Source organism: Colletotrichum godetiae (assembly GCF_030913485.1).
Source record: "Colletotrichum godetiae strain CBS 193.32 chromosome Unknown BDP55scaffold_35, whole genome shotgun sequence".
In the NCBI taxonomy this organism is placed as follows: Eukaryota; Fungi; Ascomycota; class Sordariomycetes; order Glomerellales; family Glomerellaceae; genus Colletotrichum; species Colletotrichum godetiae.
The window spans coordinates 1-19,154 of record NW_026851283.1 but is presented as its reverse complement, the minus strand read 5'-3'; the positions used below and the strand labels follow the sequence as shown (position 1 = coordinate 19,154).

Below are 19,154 nucleotides of genomic sequence, written 5' to 3'. Positions count from 1 at the left end.
CAAGATTGGCCCCTGCCCCTATTCTCTGACCTCTGAGGCTCATACAGCTTCTCGGCCGGTGGTCGCGAGGTCCAGTCAAGCGAGCATCGAAAATAGAGAGGCTATACGGAGCGGTGATGGAACAGTATGGCATGGCATGGCATCAGCGGCGCTGATGCAGTGATGCGATGATGGGCCGGTAACAGGGACAGCAAAGGTAACGAAGCCATCCCCAAAGGAGACAAGCAGCGAAAGCAGCCGCGAGAGTGAGACCAGCGGCAGAATCACCAACAGCAGCAGCCTGCGACGGCGTCAGGGAGGCGAAGGTAACAGAGGCAACGGGGCCCTGTGCCAGTGCCCGAGGAGAAACCAGCCACACAGCACAGCGGATGGCTAACTTGGAAGGGCATAGCAGAGGAACACGCTAGAAAGTCGCCAGATGGGGAGATGGTGCGGGCTTGTCTGCTAGCGCTGGAGAGCATGTTTCCGTCGGCGAACTTTGGGATGTGAAAGCAAAAGCGAAGCAAAGCGGAAGCAGCAGCTTGAGGCGCAGCAAACCCAAGGGCCGTCTCCCAGTGGTCGGTTCGGTATGGAGGGGGAGTGCGGGTTGCTTAGAGGGAGAGAGGTGCGAAAGGAGGTGGGAATTCGGCATGGACAAGATGTGAGCGTGCCGCAGACGACGATTCCCACAGCTGTTCAGCCCCATTATGGACTAGAATCATCATCAGCACACAGGCGTGGGGAGAGAAAGTCTCGAGAGGGTGAGGTGAGGGCCAAAGTCAGTCAGTCACTCACTCGCTCACTAACATGCACACACACTCTTTTTCACTCAGTTTCTGTCACCTACCCCCCTCTTTCTCTCACTCTCTCTCTCGCTCCCGCTCACTTACTCACCCGCCCCTCGACCAGGTCGGTCAATCATCTGTCTTCTCTTGGATAGACTTAACCCCACCGCTTGTTTTCACCTCTCGGTCACTCCCACTGGTGGCCCCCAGTGAGTGGCTTCTTTCGCCCTGGCCCCCGGTCTCTCTCCCTCGCTCTGCGTTAGTTTTTTTTTTTTTTTTAGTTTTTTTTTTTGCCAGTGAGAATCGCCGCCGCCTTTGGTTGGGGCCCAAGAAGCCGGCTCACCCACGGGAGGAGGGGCCCAGGGTTATTTTTAATTTTGGCTCTTTTTTGGGTCGACTTTTGGCGGGTGAACGGGGAGATTGGCGGTGCGATGGACAAACAGCACATTGCCCAGTACAGCACAAAACTAACATTTCGGGCGTAGTCATGTCTTTACACTCGACACTACGACCCTACTACGGCCGTCTTTGACAGATACCGACGTTGATAGACACGGTAGACGCGGAATAGCGCCGAGCGTCTGCTCGCCTAAGAGAATCCCAGACTACGGATGCCTTACCTTACACTACGACTACCGGATGCTGGGGCAAGCTGCTCGGGTCCCGTGTCAATACGCGCCCGAACATCGAGACATGATGATGGCCGTTGACATCAAGCTCACCAGACATGACAAGGAGTCTCTTAGTTAGTACCCCATTCATCCATGCCGGCGGCGACTTCGACCCATTATCTCTCCTACTGTGTATGCTCCTCTCATTCATCTTCACCCCCATTTGTTCAGTACTTACTCATCTTCTACCGCCTTGCCGGATTCTTTTTGTAGTCGTCCCATCCTCGATGAGAAATAACTATTCTTTTACATTTAACATTCTCATTCTCTCCTCTTCACCCCCAGTCTCCCCATGCATTAAAGTACATGCACACGCCTGCGTTACCTTGTGTACGGACATACAGCCAATCCTTACCATCCCTCACCTCACCTCTTTGGCTGACCATAGCCAGGATCCCTGCTCTTATCCCCCTTCCCATCTTAGAGTCCCATCTCATCCCAATCCATCCCATCCCTTCCTACCTATCTCAACAGGGCATCGCGATTCACTCCTGCCCCCCTACGGACGGACGACAACGGTACGGGGAGGAGGAAGAATAAGAATAAGCTCCGCGACGCACCAGTCCTCACCGACACACTCCAAGCCTCTCTGTCCAACAGGCTTAACCCCAGCCGCGGACGACTGTGTCAGAATCCGCGGAAACCCTGTTTCTCGGATCCAGAACCTGCTGGATCTGTCATTACTGAGACACTCACTCCCTTGGTCTCTCTGTCAACTTTGGAAAGGCATTCGCAGTTGAAGAGAGCAACGACATAGTGCACGAATACACCCACACACACTACCCTACACGCACACATACATAGATACATCTCGCACATCGCTGAGAGAGAGTTAATGACCCGGTACGTACGGATTTCTCACTGCCTAGTCCCAGCAACGATCCCAGCACGGACGGCCCCTCCCCTCCATAGTCCACACATGTCCCTGTCCCATCCACTCTCTCTCTCTCTCTCCTCTCACAGCCCTGTACCTTGCACCCGCACCTACGCCTGGGGTCTGCGCACCTGGACATCTCATCCACATCCACACACACACACACACACACACACACACACACACACACCCCCGCCAGACGGAGGAGCACAGCTGCAGCAACCTGCACAGCACAGCTGTTTTTCTCTTTGCTTTTCCTCTGCCCTTGCTCACAGGTCATGCCCCGTTATTCCCACCCGGTGGTCATACCTTGTCCCGATTAGGTCGGATCTGGTGTGGCACTTCTCTCAACTGTGTGTGCCGCCCTCTTCCTGAGCCAAAGCCAGACTGAGCCTGTGTGTGAGTGGTGTACGTCCATGTGTGTGTGTGTGCTGTGCCTGCTGCGGCCACTGTCTCTCTCTCCTCTTGGGGACGTGAGAGGTGAGGTGCCATTATTTAACTGTATCTGTCCCCGGCCCATCTACCACCGCCTTTTCCTGTCTCCCCTCCTCTCAGCCTACATCAAACATCAAACCTCATCAGCCTCGTTGAGCTGCTCGCGCTGTCCTCAACCACATTCGCTTTTTCCTAACTCTACTCTTAGGAAGTCCTCGTTGACTCCTGTCATTCGCTTTCGCGTTCTTGTGTTTTTCTTTTTCCGCCAAAATCTCAAATCCATCCCTCCTCGAAGCCAACCTCCTCCCGCCCTCTTGTTTCAATTATTTTCTCTCCCAACAAGATCCTTTGGAAGAGAAACAAAGCAGAACACACCAAAAGACAAGGAAAGGAAATCCAAACCCTCCAAAACCGCGCCCAGTCCACCCCCCCAGCAGACTCGAAGCATCCATCGCCAAATACCCTGGTATCCAGCCTCAACAACACCCGGGACTCGCTAGCTTACAACCCCGCGTCTCCCACAACTCGGCTTACAACCAGCAAATGCTCCATTACTGAATACCGGTCTTCTGATCAACCACACTCGCTTTTTTCGGAAACAGAGGACTTGAGATAGATATATTACAAAGGAAATCTAGGGAAACTCAGAACCCGCCCACCCACGATCACTATCAGTATCAGGAACTGGGAAAAGAAGAAGAAGAGAAGAGAAAGGAACCAAGGACAGAAAGAGACGTAAGAGGAATCCGCCAAATCGATTATCGAGCAAAGCGGCTTTCTTTACCAATTTTCCTGACATCGCCTCACACCAAGCGCCTGACCAACTTGCTGCCGGTCGCTTACACATCCAACGACGCATTTGCTCCTTTGCATCGCTTGCCCCGGTCCATCGACACTCTTCCGCAGTATTAAAGTCTAGTCTTGCGACTAAGCCTTACGCTGCTTTCCCAGTAACGATCCACCACTCGCTATCCATACACGGTCGTCTGCCCGTGTATACTTCCATGTGCGTCTTGCCTGCCTCCTCGTCTCTCGTTTGGCACTGACACGTACAGTTCTTTCGTTTAGTTCATCCCCCGAGCTTACAATGGCCGGTCCTGGTGGTGGTCCTCCCCGCCGCAGTCACACCAAGTCCCGCAAGGGCTGTGAGACTTGCAAGCGCCGTCATATCAGATGCGACGAGAACTTTCCCCAATGGTGTGTACTTCTTGCTTCGTTGTTGAGCCGCCGACTAACACAGCCAGTCGCAACTGCACAAAGCACAAGATTCGCTGCCCCTACAACGACATGCCCATGCCCGAGGACAGGTCAACAACGCCCGACAAGCCCGACCTCATGTGGACTCCCGAAATCGAGGCAGAAATCTCGCAGTGGCAACAGACAGGACAGTTCCCGTTCCTGTCTCTCGGCATTTACCCGGCACCGAATCCCCAGTACTTGTCTGTTGAGGATCTCAGGTTGATCTACCACGTAGCATCCATCTGCAATGAGTTGTCTACCTTTGATGCTAACGGCTTCACCCTCTGGACACGCCATATCCCCACGTAAGTGAGAAACGGCCTACTCGATTCCGAGCCATATTGACCCAAACTAGCATCATCAAGATTGGAGCGACGAACGCCTATGTCATGCACGCGCTTTTGGCCTTCTCAGCCACGCATATTGCCTTCTTGACCGACTGCCCCTTGGTGGGCAACATGGCATACGAGCACCGCGGCGTCGCCCTCAAGGGTCTGCAGGAGGCTATTGGCATGTTCAACCGCGAGACGTCGGATGCCGTCTTGGCAGCATCTCTTGTTCTGTCGTGGCAAGCCACAGATTGGTAGGCAACTCGCAGCAACCATCCGCTATGTTGTACATGCGCTAACGCAAAAATTGCAGGCGAAGCTGGACCCAGCTCATGCAAGGAACCTCATCGGTATGTTGTACACAGGAAGCCGCCTGGTCCGAGGGCAACTGCTAACTCGTACACTCTAGGTCATTGAGGCCATGGACTCCTGGAAGCACGAGTCCCAATTTGGCGACTTCATCGCCGAGAGCTGCACATTCCCAACCGCTCCCGCCTCTCCCAGTCCGGATCACAAGCCGAGCCAGCCACGCAAGGAAGACATTGACGCCTTCAATCGCACCCTGAGCCAGCTCCAAAAGGTCGAGGCCCACCTCAAGCACAACAAGGAGGACACCAAGTCAATCCAGCAGTTGATCAGCTTCCTCAAGGGCGCCCGCAAGGTCAGCCCCACGCTATCCGTCTCCCAGCAGTTTGAGCGCCTTCGTCCCCTGCGGACGTGGCTCTTCTGGCTGCCGGTCATGTACCTCAAGCAGACGGGCGGGTCGCCCAGCGCACTCATCATCATTGCCTACTACTACACGGTGGCCCTGATTATGGAGCGTCTGTTCACTGAGATTGGCGCCGCCTACTTTGGCAGCTTGTCCATTGGGCCCGTCGAGGAAATCGCCCGCCGCCTCCTTTCCATCAACATCTCGGCCAACCACGACGGTGACCTGCAGACCCCCCTGACACTCATGGAGTTCCCCATTGACACGGTCAACGAGTTCCGCTCGAGGATGGGTTGGATCCAGCCCGCGAGAACGCCCTCGTTCCCGCAGTTCAACCCTCCCAACTTCTACATGAACGAGCCGGTTCCCCTGCCTCCCGTTAGCGACTCGTATCTGCCATATGGTCACAACCCTGCCTTCAGCTACAGTGCCGAGTCCCTGCAGATGCTCAATGCCGAGTCGGCGCCCCCCAGCAACGTCTCCCCCCTGGTGTTGTCGTCCCCGTACGTCAACTCGCAGTACCTCAACATCCCCAGCCCCAACTACGGCGGCTACAGCCCGGCATCTTCGACATTTGAGGGCTCCGTTGCGTACAGTGACAACGAGGAGTACGGCTCGTACGAGAGCTATGACATGAGCGGCGTGCCTACCCCCATCGTCGGCGGTTCCCACAACTTTGGCGTCGGGTTCGTCTCTCCCACCACCCAGCAGCCCGTGTGGATCTAGAAAGGCCCTGCCCTCCCCTCCATGGCACCCTCGATAACCACTACGGCTCAAATACAATTGTCGCTTGGAAAGAATGCCGGATTGACCGCCGCTCAGGATGCCCACCACCCCTACCTACCCGCCACCGGAGGATTCCAACGTCTTGGCTTCATCTTCGCTCAACACGTTGCCCCCATCCCCGTTCCTCCACCCCGAACTCTTCGGCATGCTCCCCCTTCCCGAGTCACCAGTTCCTCGCGGCATGCCTCTCCCACGTCACCGGCACACACCGTCCTCCTCCGTCTCCGTCACGGGCGATTCTCCCATGTCGGTCAGCGCACCCTTCCCACCGCGCAACCAACAGCGCGTGCCATCGACACCGACCTTCCAGTTCAACAGCGAGAAGGGCAAGGAGCGCGAGACATAGGCTTTTCTCTGCCTGCTCCCTGCTTCCATATCTCCACCAGCTTCAAGTTCTTTTTCATCACCATCGTTTGGGACCCCCTTTGATTTCGAAACACCCTTTAATAATACCTGCTGCATCGACACAATTACGCCAATGTATACTACACACTCCTTTCCAGAGATCAACCGGTTGATCCGGGGGCGCCAGCCGCCGCCGCATTACCACGACTATCCTTTTTTTTTTTTAAACCAATCAACTAACCACATACGACCTCTACGGCGACAAGTGCCTCACCATTAATCTACGACGACACTCCTTCCTTAATTATCGAAGATGATACCCCCGATCCACCACAAACAACCATAGACGTTCCCTACTCTCACCGGCATATCGGACGATACCCAGTGCATCACACTCCTTTTTATGACTTCACGACAACAGAAGAAAAAGCATCTCGAATTATAGAGAGACGGGAAAGAAAGAAAGATTTACCCACCCACACTCCTTACGGATTACAATGGCACCTTACAATCCAAACTTGCATAGCGATTTGTTTTCGTGTTTGATGCAAAACACACCACGCGCACAACTCACACTCGGCGTTACAAAGGAGTTCAACAACACAACAACACAAGGGAAACACTTGGATGGATGGGCTCGAGAACCTCCAAACTGCATTGGGCGGAGTTTACACGTGTTTTGCTTATTGATCTTTTGATTTTTATTTGACGTACCGCGACGAAGGCTTGCCTCTCGCCGGACTTTTTTTTGCTGCAAACCGAGGACAAAAGAGTTTTGGATTTAATGAGTTTTTACTACTCCCTTCTCCCATTGGAGAGAGAAGAAGGAGATGCTGTTTTGAAAGCGTCGGGATTTTCTGTAATGAGGTTTTCACAAGGGTTAGCTCTAGCTTTTGCAGACTTGCGCTGCTGCCGCCCCCCTCTTCATTGAGCGAGGGGGGGGATTGGGCCTGTTTCGGTGCGTGGAAGAAATATACAAACCAGTTTGACGACGCGTATTACTTTTGGGTCCTCTTTGCAATGTGACACACACATACCCCATCTCTCTGTCGCTCTCAGCCTCTCTCAATGTTCAATATCAACTCTTGGATTTATCACATGTCACTAGCTGGATCGAGGCAAGATCCAGGTAGCTGGGAGTGAGTAGTCTGTTGCGACTGGTTTTCTTTTCCCTTTTTTTTCACGAAGCAGGCCAGAAGAAGCCCGACAGGGAGGGGGGGGGGGGTGGGGGTGCGTGCCTCTCGTAGGTGTGCTTGAAACCGTTTGGAACTGTGCCGGATCGATCTAGTTGAAATTATGATATGTTACGGCCGACGACGCGCGGGGGGAGGTTGGGGAGGCGAATGCGCGAATGACCGGGGGGGCAAGATATTTGCTTTTCGTGTTGACGAGGTCTAGCGTTTCGTTGGCGTTGAAGTTTACCTTGCGGTAGTGTTGTTCCATTGCATTTTTTTCTTCTTCTTTTCCAGCGCCGTCGGAACCGAATGTTTATCTGTAATTACTATCTGTAATTACCTCTCAACGTTGTTTTTTTTTTTTTTTTGCCCTTGCGTCTCTCTCCTATTCATGTACTATTTCTTGTCCGGTTTAGGAAATCGAATGCGAAAAGTGTAATCCGTATTCCGACGCTTGCCATGCATTCTGGGGAAGGGAAGCTGGTTCCCCCTCCCTGCAGTTGTGCGGGCTGAATAAGGACCAGAATGTGAGCTTCTTTGGGTTGGTTAGAGAGGGGGGGGGGATCGTCGTCTGGGTTATAGATTCCCATGTTCGTGTAGTGTTTCTACCCGGAGCTCTTTGCGTGCCTGCTTGATTGCCTCGTTGCTTATTCCTTCTGACTCTGTCTCGATGGGGGGAACCGGGACGGTTTGAGAATGGTTGGTTGGGGGGGACAAGGTTAGACGTCCCAGGGGTTTGATGTACTATGTGACTATGTATTGTATGTACGGGATATGAATGGCTAGTTTTGCTGGTTTGACTGGCTGCTTGTTTAGTTAGTTGGTAAGAGGCGGAGAATTGCATATGATCGGCCAAGAAGTGACCTGACAAAGTAAGGCGAAGCGAGGCGAGGCGAGGCCCAGCTGAAGGGGGACTAGATGCGGTTTTTGCGTCCCTGTCGGTTTGGGCGGGATTTGACGGCACGGGCGGGTTAATGAGGGATGGTGGATCATGGTTGATGGCGAGTGATGTTCGGAGTACGGAGTACGAGGCTGGAGATTACTGCATGATGATAACGGCGGTGATGATGCTAGACATGCAACGGCCGTATAGAAGGGGGTTAGGATGGCTATTTTGATGTATTGGCTGGCTAGGCTGGAGAACCATGCATTCCAGGTAGCAGAGAGTCATCGATATGGCCAAGGCTCGGCCATTGAAAGTCTTCAAATTTGGAAGTATCTCGTCTTTCTAAGATTGCTGGTCTGAGTTTATCGTAAGCTCTTCGGTTGCTGTCCTTTTCACCTCAACTCCTCGGAGTCCACTAACCGTTCCAAGTGTTTCCACTAGGAAATGAGCAGGTGGTTCGACCGATTAGGCATGTTTTCTCCGGGCGGTACTCCGTAGTCATGAGAGTTGGGCACCCCTATAGACCTCTAGATTATGGACCACGTCGGGCGATGGCCTCTTCGTGCCCGCTTGTCTTCGATCCGATAGGGCCGTCTACATTTGGCTAGAAGCTTGGGTCTGGCTGGGCATACTTGCAAGGGGGAGGCGATTTTCACTTGAACAGGAAGCGAATGATCAATGCTGCTCCAATACTTTTGTTTGATAAGCCTATCACTCGGAGTGGATGGTACTGTTGATTAACTCCTGGTGACGCTCCTCGAGATAGGGGTTCTGTTAAATGAGGAAAGGGCATGGCCTCAGGGGTCTGCTGATCAGCCATTGTTTGCGCGTAACCATATGCTGAGTTGACTTATCCTTTTGCGATATAGGCCCCTGAGAGAGTCCGCTGATTTACCATTTGTGATGATGCCTCAGAACAGACTTATAGACCTCCATACCTCAAATGTGCTGAGTTTGTCACTGTGGCCTGCCAAGCGTCACCGATACTTCTCTCGCTCTTTTCATTTACCGGGCCTTCTCAGTCTCAGGCCTGTGAATAGAAACGGGGCAGTTGCGTTGCGTTGACACACTGAACCAGGTGTGAAGTGATTCCTAGCATGATATGTCAAGTATGTGTAGAGATAGAGAGTGAAGGCGGACATGGTTCTCTCAAGCCCATCGCAGCGCTGTATGTGTTAGCCATGCGCCAGTTGGGTCTTCTTGGCAGCTGCTTGATGCCGACGAGCGAGTTGTCCTCGCCATCATAAACTCTGGCCATTTTAATACTTATCTTCCGACAAAACAGAAGTTATAGCGCACGGCACTAACAAGAGTACTACAAATTTTTGAATGGATTCACTGGCGAGAGTATGCCATGGGAGCAGGGGATCTTGTCTTTCTGTCTTCAAAAGCGAGAATCTCAACATATGTCATATACCCTTTGCTGAACCCTCTTCCTCATGATCGGCCTTAAAAAGCTCGATCGCATCCTCGGGAGGGAGAGAGATCAGGTTTCGCACATCGCCTGATTCGATGGCGAAGAGGACATGCCAGTGCGCGACGTGCCTCAATACATTTGCGCAGAGTGAGGTGTTCTATGCTGGCCGACGGGGGGATATAGATGCGTTCCTCTTCATTTAGCTTCATTCGTCTATCTTCAAACCTCAGTCTCCCAGTACTAATCGCCGGCCCGACAGTAACCATGAAGGAATACCCGGGAAACCAGCACCGACGAAGAGGGTGTGGTGACCTCTCGCTCCGTGGCTTGCGCGATCGAAGCATAAAACATGGAGGATGGTCGCGACTTTTGTATTCGGGCTCAACGTAACATTGAAATCTCCATCCTCGATTCTCGGGTTTCAGTGCTGGATGAAGGCGCAACGATCCCAGACTGCTGTTATAGACGCCTTTTACCCCCCCTCCCGCCGTCAAAACTGGGATCAGCCTGTGGATTGCATACTTGGAGTCCCATAGTAATACTCAAGCTCTTATCAACGCCGAACCCCTATCGAACCAAGTTCGACTTCTGCGCGTCTTTCCATAAGGCCGAAGCACACAGCAATACACATCTTAACAGTCAGCCCACGCCCCTGGCCACCAGCGTACCGGCATTTGTAGCTGAGAGCATTCACGCATAATCAATAATACCACATGAATCACCATAGTCTCTCGCAACACCTGAAGATACCAAAACTCCATATCGCGCGGCGCCCACTCGGGGACAGCTGGCGTTGTAACAAAACCCTATGCTAAAGCTATCTACCCTATCTACCTATCTACGACGGTTAAAGCCCCATTTTGGTGTGTCTTTTGCATGCATCATGACGCCTTCGCTTCCCATTTCAATACCGGCGGCCGTGTGTTTTGTTCTGTTGCGCACGGGTTGTGTTGTGTTCAACCTCCAACCTTCTCTCTGAGTGTTGGTTCACTCCAAATATTGCCTCGGGAACACAATGGCTCCCAGCAAGCTTTGAAGTTTGTCCGGTTCCCAGGCGCTTGATTGAAAGGCGCCCAGTCACCGAATGTGTCCCATTACTTTGACCCTTCCACCACGAGCCACAAAGCAAATAGCTCGTGTACCAAGAAAAAAAAAGAAGAGCGTCTCATCTCCAAGCTGCTCTGCCCCTAAACACCCCGTCACATGATGCTGGCTCCGTCGGTATGCTGTGTGAAAAAGAAAAAAAAGAAAAACGATCCGTCTCAGCTGCCCCCGATCACTTGTGTCGCAGAGAAAAGCTGATTGCCAGGTGTGTTTGTTTCACGTCGCAACTCCGTCGGATTCTTTCTTTCAACTCGATCGTCTCTTGCGACCCAATTACAAGCCGTTTTTGCTTCCTTGATATGTGTCTTCCTCTCCTCTGCTCTTTCTCCCAAAAGGCATCGTCGTTACTCATTTGTAAAGGACGCCTCGGTGGTATTTTCCTCCCCAAGTCATATCATGAAAGATCGCTCGAAACTGGGCCCTTTTTCTTCGTGTTCAACGTCGTCTTCATACGCAAACTCTCAAGCGTCCACGTGCCCTAATCATGCAGAGTAGTACTGGCGAAGTTTACCCTGATCCTCGGGCCGCATTTGGTTCACAAAGTCGTTGAACTGAGGAATCATTTCCCGGTACATGTTTATAACCTAGGCTATGTAAGTAGATATCGCTGCGCGTGGGATGGATGGTGATGCTGACCTTCTGGAAGTGCTCGTGCAGTTCGGCCTTGATTGGGCTCCTCATATTAATCTCCTTGTACCTTGCAATGGCAACGAAGAGCTGGGGAAGCGCCTTCTCCATAGCTTGGGGGTTCTGTCCAACGACCAGGGTAAAGCCTTTGAAGGCAGTGGCCTTCTCTTCCAGGAACTCGACGTGCTCCATAGCTGAGAGGAAGTCCTCGGCAAAGGTCGGCAGTAGAGGGGCGAGGGCTTCAGAGTTGTGAAGACCAAGGCGGCCGAGAGCAATAGCTGCGTTCTCATTGACTGCGTTTTGTACACCAGGGTTCGAAATGATCTCGACCAAGCGCTGCAGAAGTTCCGGGACGAAAGGAGAGATTGCCTTGCTGTTGACCATGACGATCTCGCCAGCGGACCAGCATGCATTGTTGACAACGCTAAAGCCGCTGTCAATCTCCTCGTCGAGAATGTTGTCGAGGTCCAGCTGCTTCAGCAAGATGGGGAAAATAGAGTTCAGATGCTTCTCAAGCTGAGGGAAAACGTATTTCGCGCAGTCTCCCAGCAGGGCGTAAGCTGATTGCCGGACATCGTCCTGAGGATCCTCGAGACAGAAGCCGAGAAGCTCGAAATACGTTCCCTCTGAGCCTCTGACCAGCTCCTGCTTCTTGTCCTCATCAAGAGACTGGATGATAGCACTCAATAGGTCGAGACTCGTGACGAGAAAGTCCTTGTCTGGGGAGTCGAGCGTTGGGTTGTTGGTAGCCTGCAAACTTTGCTCGAGGTTTGTGTGGATAATGTTGACGCATCTTACGAAGATGGGCTGCGCATAAGGGGTGAAGGCCGAGCCCAGCGCCATGGCGACGTAAGAGAGGCACTCTAGCAGAGGGAAGAGCTCACGCGAGTCGTCGCTGACCTTTTGGTAGCGTTCAATCAAGGCAGGCATCAGGAGGCCCATAGCGTCCGGCTGAGCAATAACGGGACCAATATTCTCCGCCAAGGTTTGGACGCAGTCGTACAAGATATACATGTTTCTGTCCTTGTACCGGGCAAAACACTGGACGAACTGCTGCAGAATAGGGATGCAGTAGGGCTCGAGAACCTTGCCGGACTTCTCTTCGAGGTTGGCGAAAGCGGACGCCGCAGCTTCCTGGACCTTCTTGTTCTTGTCGAGCATCTTGCGGAGGATGCCTTCCATCATGGGCTCGAAGTAAGTGACCTTTTGGTTCTGATCGAGGTTCGCAGCCCACTGTGAGTAGCGGCCGAGCGTCCAGCAGGTAATTTGCCTGACGATGGGCTCGTTGTCTCCGAGGAGTGAGAGGAGGTAGGGTACAAGCTCCGGCAGGTGGGGGGTAACGGCATTGATGGTTCCCTCGGCGACTGCGCCGAGGGCCAGGACAGCGGCCTCTCTGTACTGCCATTCCTCATGCTTGAGGTTGCTCGTCAGGTAGGGCAGGATCGCAGTGAAGACAGGGTCGGAAAAGTCACGCGCAAAGACGTCGAGGGCAGCGGCGGAGCACTTGCGGATAGTCCAACGTTCGTCGGGGTTCTCGTCGCCATCGTCAAGGTCGTCGATCTCGCCCTCCTCCAGATCGTCATCCATGCTAGCCAGCTTTTCATAGGCATTTCCGTTCTGGGCAGTATCGGCTGAGGCCTCGCCACCCTTACCCCTGGCCGCCGACTTCTTGGCGAATTGCGGCTTGATGTCCTCCTCGCGGTCTTCTTCTTCCTCGTCGTCTGATGCACCACCGAGAAGGGCAATGTCCTCCCCACTGTAGACCATGCACTCCAGCAATACGGGGATGATCTTGTCGAGGTATGGCGTCAGGGAGCGCCACAGGTCCTCATGCTCGCCCACGGCCAGCCAAAACTCGGCAGCCTCGCATGCTAGATCTTCGTCATCACTCTTCTGCTGGGTGATGATGTAGTCGACGAGGCCAGCAATGTGGGGCTGCAGCTTGTCTGGGCGGGTCTCGACTAGCTGGACGAAGGCGTGGCACACCTGGCGGCGCACATCGGGGTGCTGGTCGCCAGCCAAGGTAAAGAGGTGGTTCAGCAGGCTGTCAATGTTGTTGAGCATCGCCTGAGACTTGCGCGGAGTGAAGACGTTGATGGCAGTCAGGGCCTTTGCGCGGACCTTGGGCAGCTCGCTCTTAGTGGCCTCGATAAACTTGGGGAGCAAAAAGTTCAGGGGGCGTTGGCCGTTGTGCTCACGCTCCAGAACCTTGACGTTGTCCTCGCAAATCTTGGCCATGGCGGACATTGCGCCCTCCTGGCCCTCGTTGGAAACCTGGCCGTTCTCGTTGGAAATGAGACTGAGCAGCTGGGGGAGCAACTCAGGCCAGCTCAAGATACCGCCTCTCCTGATGATCTCGGTCGCGATGTTGCCGGCGTAATTACGGACCTGGGAGTTCTTGTCCTGGATACCGAGGGGAATGGCCATCTTGATGAGGGCCAAGCTGCTCTCGGGAATCTGCTTGTAGTTGGTGCGCACATTATTCTTCAGCATGATGGCAGCAGCAGAGCGCACGAGGTGGAAGTCTTGGGCAGAGCATTGTACACCCTGGGGCGGATCGGCGCTGGAGAAAAGGTATGCGAGATAGTTGTTGAAGTCGGGAGAGGCCTTGGCCTGCGTGAGCATCTGCGCATCAATGGCAGTTAGTAAGTGTCGCAAGGGGCAAGCGGGACGAATGGTGGGCAACTCACGATCTCTGCCTGCTTCTGCGCATTCTTGTCGAATCCGCTGAGCGAGTCCTTGAGGCAAGCAGCCAGCTGGCTCAAGGACTCTGGGGCCGGCTGCCAGGCCATGACTGGCGCCTATCTGGGGATAATTTGGAAAAAGAAGAGTTGAACAAAAAAAAATAGAGGTTGGCGACTTGTCAGGTGGTCGAGAATCGGGGGAGGATTCGAGCGACGGAGCGATGATGTGAGGTCGGTCGGTCGGGTGGTTGTCGAGCACGGCGGGAGGGTAAGGTAGAGAGGGGCAGTCGTTGAAGTTGTTCGGCCAGGGCCACGGTCGGTAGTAAGGGCAGTGGGCGTTGACATTGGCGACTGGCAACACACTGACTGATGAAATGGTGGGGTCGGCCTGTCAGCTTTTTTTTCGCGATAACTATGGTGCGGCGGAGTAGCGGGTAATAGGCAAGGTACCTCTGGACGAGACCGCCTCCTAACGGTACCTTGGACGTGGTATTTTAAGCGGGCAGAGAAGAGCAGTTGCGACTTGAGAGAAGGTACCTCGCGCAGAGGTGGGATCAGTTGAAGGTCCCCGGTCCAAAGTCCAGAGTCGCAGCGCTAGTGGTCCGTCGTAGCGCATCTGGGCCCATCCAGTACGGTACTCAGTAAGGTCAGGTAGACCGTAGCGAGGGCACGCCGCACTGCACCTTTCACTTCACGGGCAGCTCAGTGGTATGTTACCTTGATACAGAGGCAGGTAAATGTACCTAGGCGTCTTGACCCCCAGATGGCTGCTTTCTGTGCGTGTGTGTGTGTGAGAGAGAGAGAGAGAGAGAGAGATGGACAGTTTGAGGCGTCTGTTCTCCGTTTGAATGACCTGAGCAGGTGAGGCAGGCAAGGAAGGAGGTGGTGAAGAGGGGGAAGAGGCAGAGGCACCTCTGATGCACATGTGCGAGTGAGAGGCGCGGGAAGTACTAATTTCAGCCAGTCCGTACCCTCTCCTCTGAGGTATCTGAGGTCTTCCCATCCCAACAGTTGTGGCGATGAAAATACCAAAGTTTAATGTGTTGTGCTGTCATTTGCGTATCAGTGTCGTGTAAAAGAACACATGCGTATCGACTGTCTGTCCTCTCCTTGCTAATCATAAGCGTTTCCTCGTTGTCCCCAGCATCTAAACACCTATGGGGGTGCATATACCTTATTCACCATTTGATGCTGAGGAAAACAGACTGTGAAATTGAAGTTCACAACTTGTCAAGTGGGCATATGAATGGGGTTGGGGTTTGGAGAGGCAGGGGCGATTCTAAGGACGGAATCAGGAGAAATCCGATGGAATGGATGGAAGAAGTCGAAACTGGCAGACAGTTAGAAACCGGGAAACAATACGGTGACGGTGACGGACGTGAGGATCAAGACGGTTGCAAACGGCAGAGGGAAGGTGTAAAAGGTGGTCCTGCTGGTCGGCCCTTCCGCCAATATGTGTCGGTCTCACAGTCCGTCCAGTCCAGGTCCTTCCACAGCTGCACTGCTGCCCACCATGAGGAGAAAAAAATCCTGAGCTCACCTCATGGATGATGGGACTTGTGGACATTTGGATACTTTCTCTAGGTACTTCACGGAGTTGCAGTCCCTATGGCTCGTGCTCCTTTCTACCCCTCGTTCCTCCTGCGTCGACCAGATGGGGCAGGCTCTTTCTCCCCCACCACGCCATGTCGATAAAGTCTGTCGTTCCTGCCAGGGTTCACTTTTATCTCAGACAGCACGTGGGTCACTCTTGCTCTTGCCGTGCGCTGGAATTCAAAGGAAAGCTTCTTGGATCTTCTAGGTATTTGGCCAGGCCCTACTTGCCTCGAGAGTGAACAGTAGGTAGGAAGTACCCCAATACCTCAAGTCTACCTGAAGGTATCTTAGATAGGATTGAGTTGAGTATTTTGAACTAGTACATGATCTTCGGCAAGGTAGAGAGAGACTTGGACAACGGGCACGGAACACATAGGAAAACACAAGTTGGCCGATCCCTGCAACGGTCAACCCCTTGAGTACGGGCATTTGCTTGCATCTTTTTTTTTTTTCCCAACGTTGCCAGAAAATGCGGTGGGACTCCACAAACGTCGCACAGAGGAAACCTTTCTTTCGTGCACACCGCAAGTGACAAGATTCCCTCCTAATTGCCAATCGTAACGAATACTGTCCTCTCGACAACTCTGGGTCTGTTGAATCCTTAGATCGGGGGCAAGGAGACGAGGATCAAACCCCGAGGGCTCAACCTGACGCCGCAAGGGGGTTTCCGCCCAGTATCCGCCCCCCTTTCGAAGGTGGACTTTATAATCGCAAGCCGTCAAGACGTCAAACCTCTCTCAGTCCTGACGGGGGAGTTGTCAAAAGGAGAATGCTAGGTCGCACAGGTTCCCAGACTTGTCGCCTTCGCGAGTCATCACCGTCGATTTGCGGCCGACTCAACGAAGTTTGCCGCTCTTCAGCTCGAGGTTCCCAGGTTCAAGGTATTACGTGCAGATCCGGTGACACCCGTCAGAGCGCATCCGTACCTCAATTCTTCAAAGTTGTTCTTCCGCAAGAAAAGAAGACATGAGCCGAACTTCTACCACGAAACAAGACAAAACAATCTTAATCAACATCCATGTGGCGGAAATCAACGGACGACAAGAGCTCAGATTGCTCGGGCGCGTCTTAGCCACGTTCTAGACTCGGACAGCAAGCACATTCCAGAGATTCCAGAAGGAAGCCAAAACGTCGACCACGAAAATCAGTGACATGAGATCAGAACAAGAACACAAACTTCGAAAACACCGGGCGCCATGGTCCGAGATGTCGCCTGCCGAACGTCCCATCTAGGTCATTTGCATTATTTGCGCACGCTGTCATAGCAACCTCGGAGAATTGGAGATGAAGGTCCTTGTTGTCTATGACGTTGGGTATAGCTGTTGTCTCGATAACATCCGTCGCGCCGTGCAGACTTCTCGCCGGTTCGTGATGATGTGCCTCTCCCTCCTTCTTGCAGTTGAACAGCCCGAAGCCACAAGTGGGCGTTCATCCCTCGGTCCGCCGCCTCCAGACACCGGGGCCCCCTCATGAGCCCGGCACGCCGCATGTTCACTCCCTAAGCCCTGTGTGACTGTCACCCATCCGCTCCAGGAAGTTGCAAGCAGCGAGGCCTCGCCCCTTTCGCTCCCGCTCCCGCTCCCGCTCCCTTCAAAGATCGCAAGTGGCGATCGACAAATGCGGTAGACACGGGCGGAAATGAACTGTGTGACGCAAATCTATAGGCCAGCATCCCTTGAGCCATAAAATTGTTACTGCGAGCTGGGTGTGTTCAGGCACCGTCCACCAAGGGCTCTCCCTTGAGCTTCGCTGTGACGACGTCGACGATGGCCCGGAACGCCTCCATCTCCTCCTCCACCGAGAGACTCATGGCCGCGCCGCCGAGATTGATGGAGCAGCCGACGTAAACGGGCATGTTGGCCCTCTTGGCTAGCAGCTTGGCCATCCTCGTCGTGAACTCCAGCGTTGACTCCACCGAGTAAATGGCCGTTGAGACGGGCTGAGCCGGCTCAAGTCTCTGTATGCGTGTGTCAGTAAACAAAAGGTCGTATTGATAAGTTTGTCAGTTTTGGTGGTATGTGGGATGGAAAATACGTTTGGCAATGCGTATACAAACGAGCCAAGTGCTGCCGGTCCCGACTGTTCGTCTTGCGTCACTGAGGTCAGGAAGAGGGTTGCCACCTTGGCCTTGGTGCTCAGGTGGATATGGATGCGGGTATCGAGGGAGCGGGGCAACGGAATGGAGAGCTGCGTGGCGATACTCATAGGAGCCATTTTGTAAGTTTCCAGTGAGGATCGTTCTAGCTGGGTGAGAATGTTGCTTGAAGTTGATCGAGTGAGGTTGGAGATGTAAACGCCATGGAGTGTGGAGTAGAGGGATTCGTGCCGAGATACGAATGCGCACTGTATTTGCACTGTGATCTCCAACACCACCATGTGAACCCTAAATAATTGGGATATTTACTTCGCGACACCATGTAGTGCTTGTCAGCGCAGAAAAACTTCACTTCTTACAGTCATATTGAAACGACCATCTCAGTGAGGATCGAACGAGAACTAGAAATGATAGTCATTGTGCACTGGGAACAGCTCTGCGATGGGCTGGAAGGTCGTTTGCGTTCTAGTCACGATATAATCAACTTGGCTTCGTCAAGCTGTCACATACGACCATACCCATTGGAAAACTCGGGATCCCGTCCGCTCTCCCATAGATAAGCCAATGAGGGCCGGATTAGTAGTTGGGTCGGTGACGACCAGCGAATACTTGGTGTTGTATGTTTTTTGTTTTATCTACATGTCCTCAAGCTTGTGAGGGATCAAGATCCATCTCGAGGATTGGTCGGCTTCCACGATCTTTTGCTCTTCCACTTTACCGAAGTTGACATGAATGAACCAATCTCTGTTCTGCTTATGGCGGAAGTTGTCTATGTCTGTTTCTTTTCTCTATGCGGTGTATCAAGACTACCATTATATATACAATCATCGTAAAAACATCCTACAGGAAGAGCAGGCGGAGGAGGTATGAAGACCCCACTAGCTTGCGCTCTTCTCCTTCATGGCTTCCGCGCTGATAATTTCACTTCTATGAGCTTGCTGGCGCTTCCTTTCCAGACAATGCCTCAGTCTCAGGCAACAACTCAACCTCAGACACAGATGCAATCTCAGAGATAGTTGTAGTCTCTGGGACAGGTGCCACCTCATCCGTGTTCTCCTCCAGCTTGGCAGCCGTCTGAGGCAACTTGGTAAAGACCGCAACGAAGCCACCCCCAACAACCCGCGACCCAACCTTGGGCCGGCAAACGATCCCCCTCGCCGCCGCGCCCGTCTCGCCCCTCTCAATCGCCTTGCGAATAGCCACAACCTTAACATCCCAGTTCCGACCGCCCGTGCCGTCCTGGAACATGTCATCACCCGACGTCGACGTCTGCAGCTCTACGACGCGGTCCTGCACCAGCGGCTGTTCCGTGTCCTTTGCCCAGGTGACAAAGTCGAGGATCTGCGTGATGGACGGGAAGAAAATGACGACTTTCCCGTCGGGCTGGAGAGCCTTGACGGCCATCTCGGCATAGTCCT

General features: G+C 53.3%; 6 protein-coding genes across 6 annotated transcripts; 2 read left to right on the top strand and 4 right to left on the bottom strand.

Annotated features, from left to right (window-relative positions):
* Positions 1 to 2,460: 2,460 nt before the first annotated feature.
* BDP55DRAFT_671748 (uncharacterized protein) lies at positions 2,461 to 2,867 on the bottom strand. The gene has a single exon (XM_060575478.1). The coding sequence runs from the start codon at positions 2,827 to 2,829 to the stop codon at positions 2,629 to 2,631; it is 201 nt and encodes a 66-aa protein (XP_060426776.1). The 5' UTR covers positions 2,830 to 2,867; the 3' UTR covers positions 2,461 to 2,628.
* Positions 2,868 to 3,831: 964 nt separating this feature from the next.
* On the top strand, positions 3,832 to 5,747 carry BDP55DRAFT_557547 (uncharacterized protein; the record flags this gene model as incomplete). The annotated part of the gene is made up of 5 exons (XM_060569709.1): positions 3,832 to 3,941; positions 3,989 to 4,288; positions 4,339 to 4,566; positions 4,626 to 4,662; positions 4,722 to 5,747. The coding sequence occupies 5 exons, from the start codon at positions 3,832 to 3,834 to the stop codon at positions 5,745 to 5,747; spliced, it is 1,701 nt and encodes a 566-aa protein (XP_060426775.1).
* Positions 5,748 to 10,966: 5,219 nt separating this feature from the next.
* Positions 10,967 to 14,381, bottom strand: BDP55DRAFT_238477 (armadillo-type protein). Its single transcript, XM_060566198.1, has 2 exons — positions 14,052 to 14,381; positions 10,967 to 13,986 (listed from the first exon to the last, which is right to left on the bottom strand). The coding sequence occupies exons 1-2, from the start codon at positions 14,151 to 14,153 to the stop codon at positions 11,242 to 11,244; spliced, it is 2,847 nt and encodes a 948-aa protein (XP_060426774.1). The 5' UTR covers positions 14,154 to 14,381; the 3' UTR covers positions 10,967 to 11,241.
* Positions 14,382 to 15,523: 1,142 nt separating this feature from the next.
* Positions 15,524 to 16,068, top strand: BDP55DRAFT_671737 (uncharacterized protein). The gene has a single exon (XM_060575477.1). The coding sequence runs from the start codon at positions 15,593 to 15,595 to the stop codon at positions 15,878 to 15,880; it is 288 nt and encodes a 95-aa protein (XP_060426773.1). The 5' UTR covers positions 15,524 to 15,592; the 3' UTR covers positions 15,881 to 16,068.
* Positions 16,069 to 17,352: 1,284 nt separating this feature from the next.
* Positions 17,353 to 17,855, bottom strand: BDP55DRAFT_634530 (uncharacterized protein; the record flags this gene model as incomplete). The annotated part of the gene is made up of 2 exons (XM_060572673.1): positions 17,353 to 17,598; positions 17,676 to 17,855. The coding sequence occupies 2 exons, from the start codon at positions 17,853 to 17,855 to the stop codon at positions 17,353 to 17,355; spliced, it is 426 nt and encodes a 141-aa protein (XP_060426772.1).
* A 434-nt stretch (positions 17,856 to 18,289) lies between these two features.
* On the bottom strand, positions 18,290 to 19,154 carry BDP55DRAFT_238445 (uncharacterized protein). The gene has a single exon (XM_060566197.1). It carries the CDS (start codon positions 19,138 to 19,140, stop codon positions 18,664 to 18,666), a length of 477 nt encoding a protein of 158 aa, XP_060426771.1. The 5' UTR covers positions 19,141 to 19,154; the 3' UTR covers positions 18,290 to 18,663.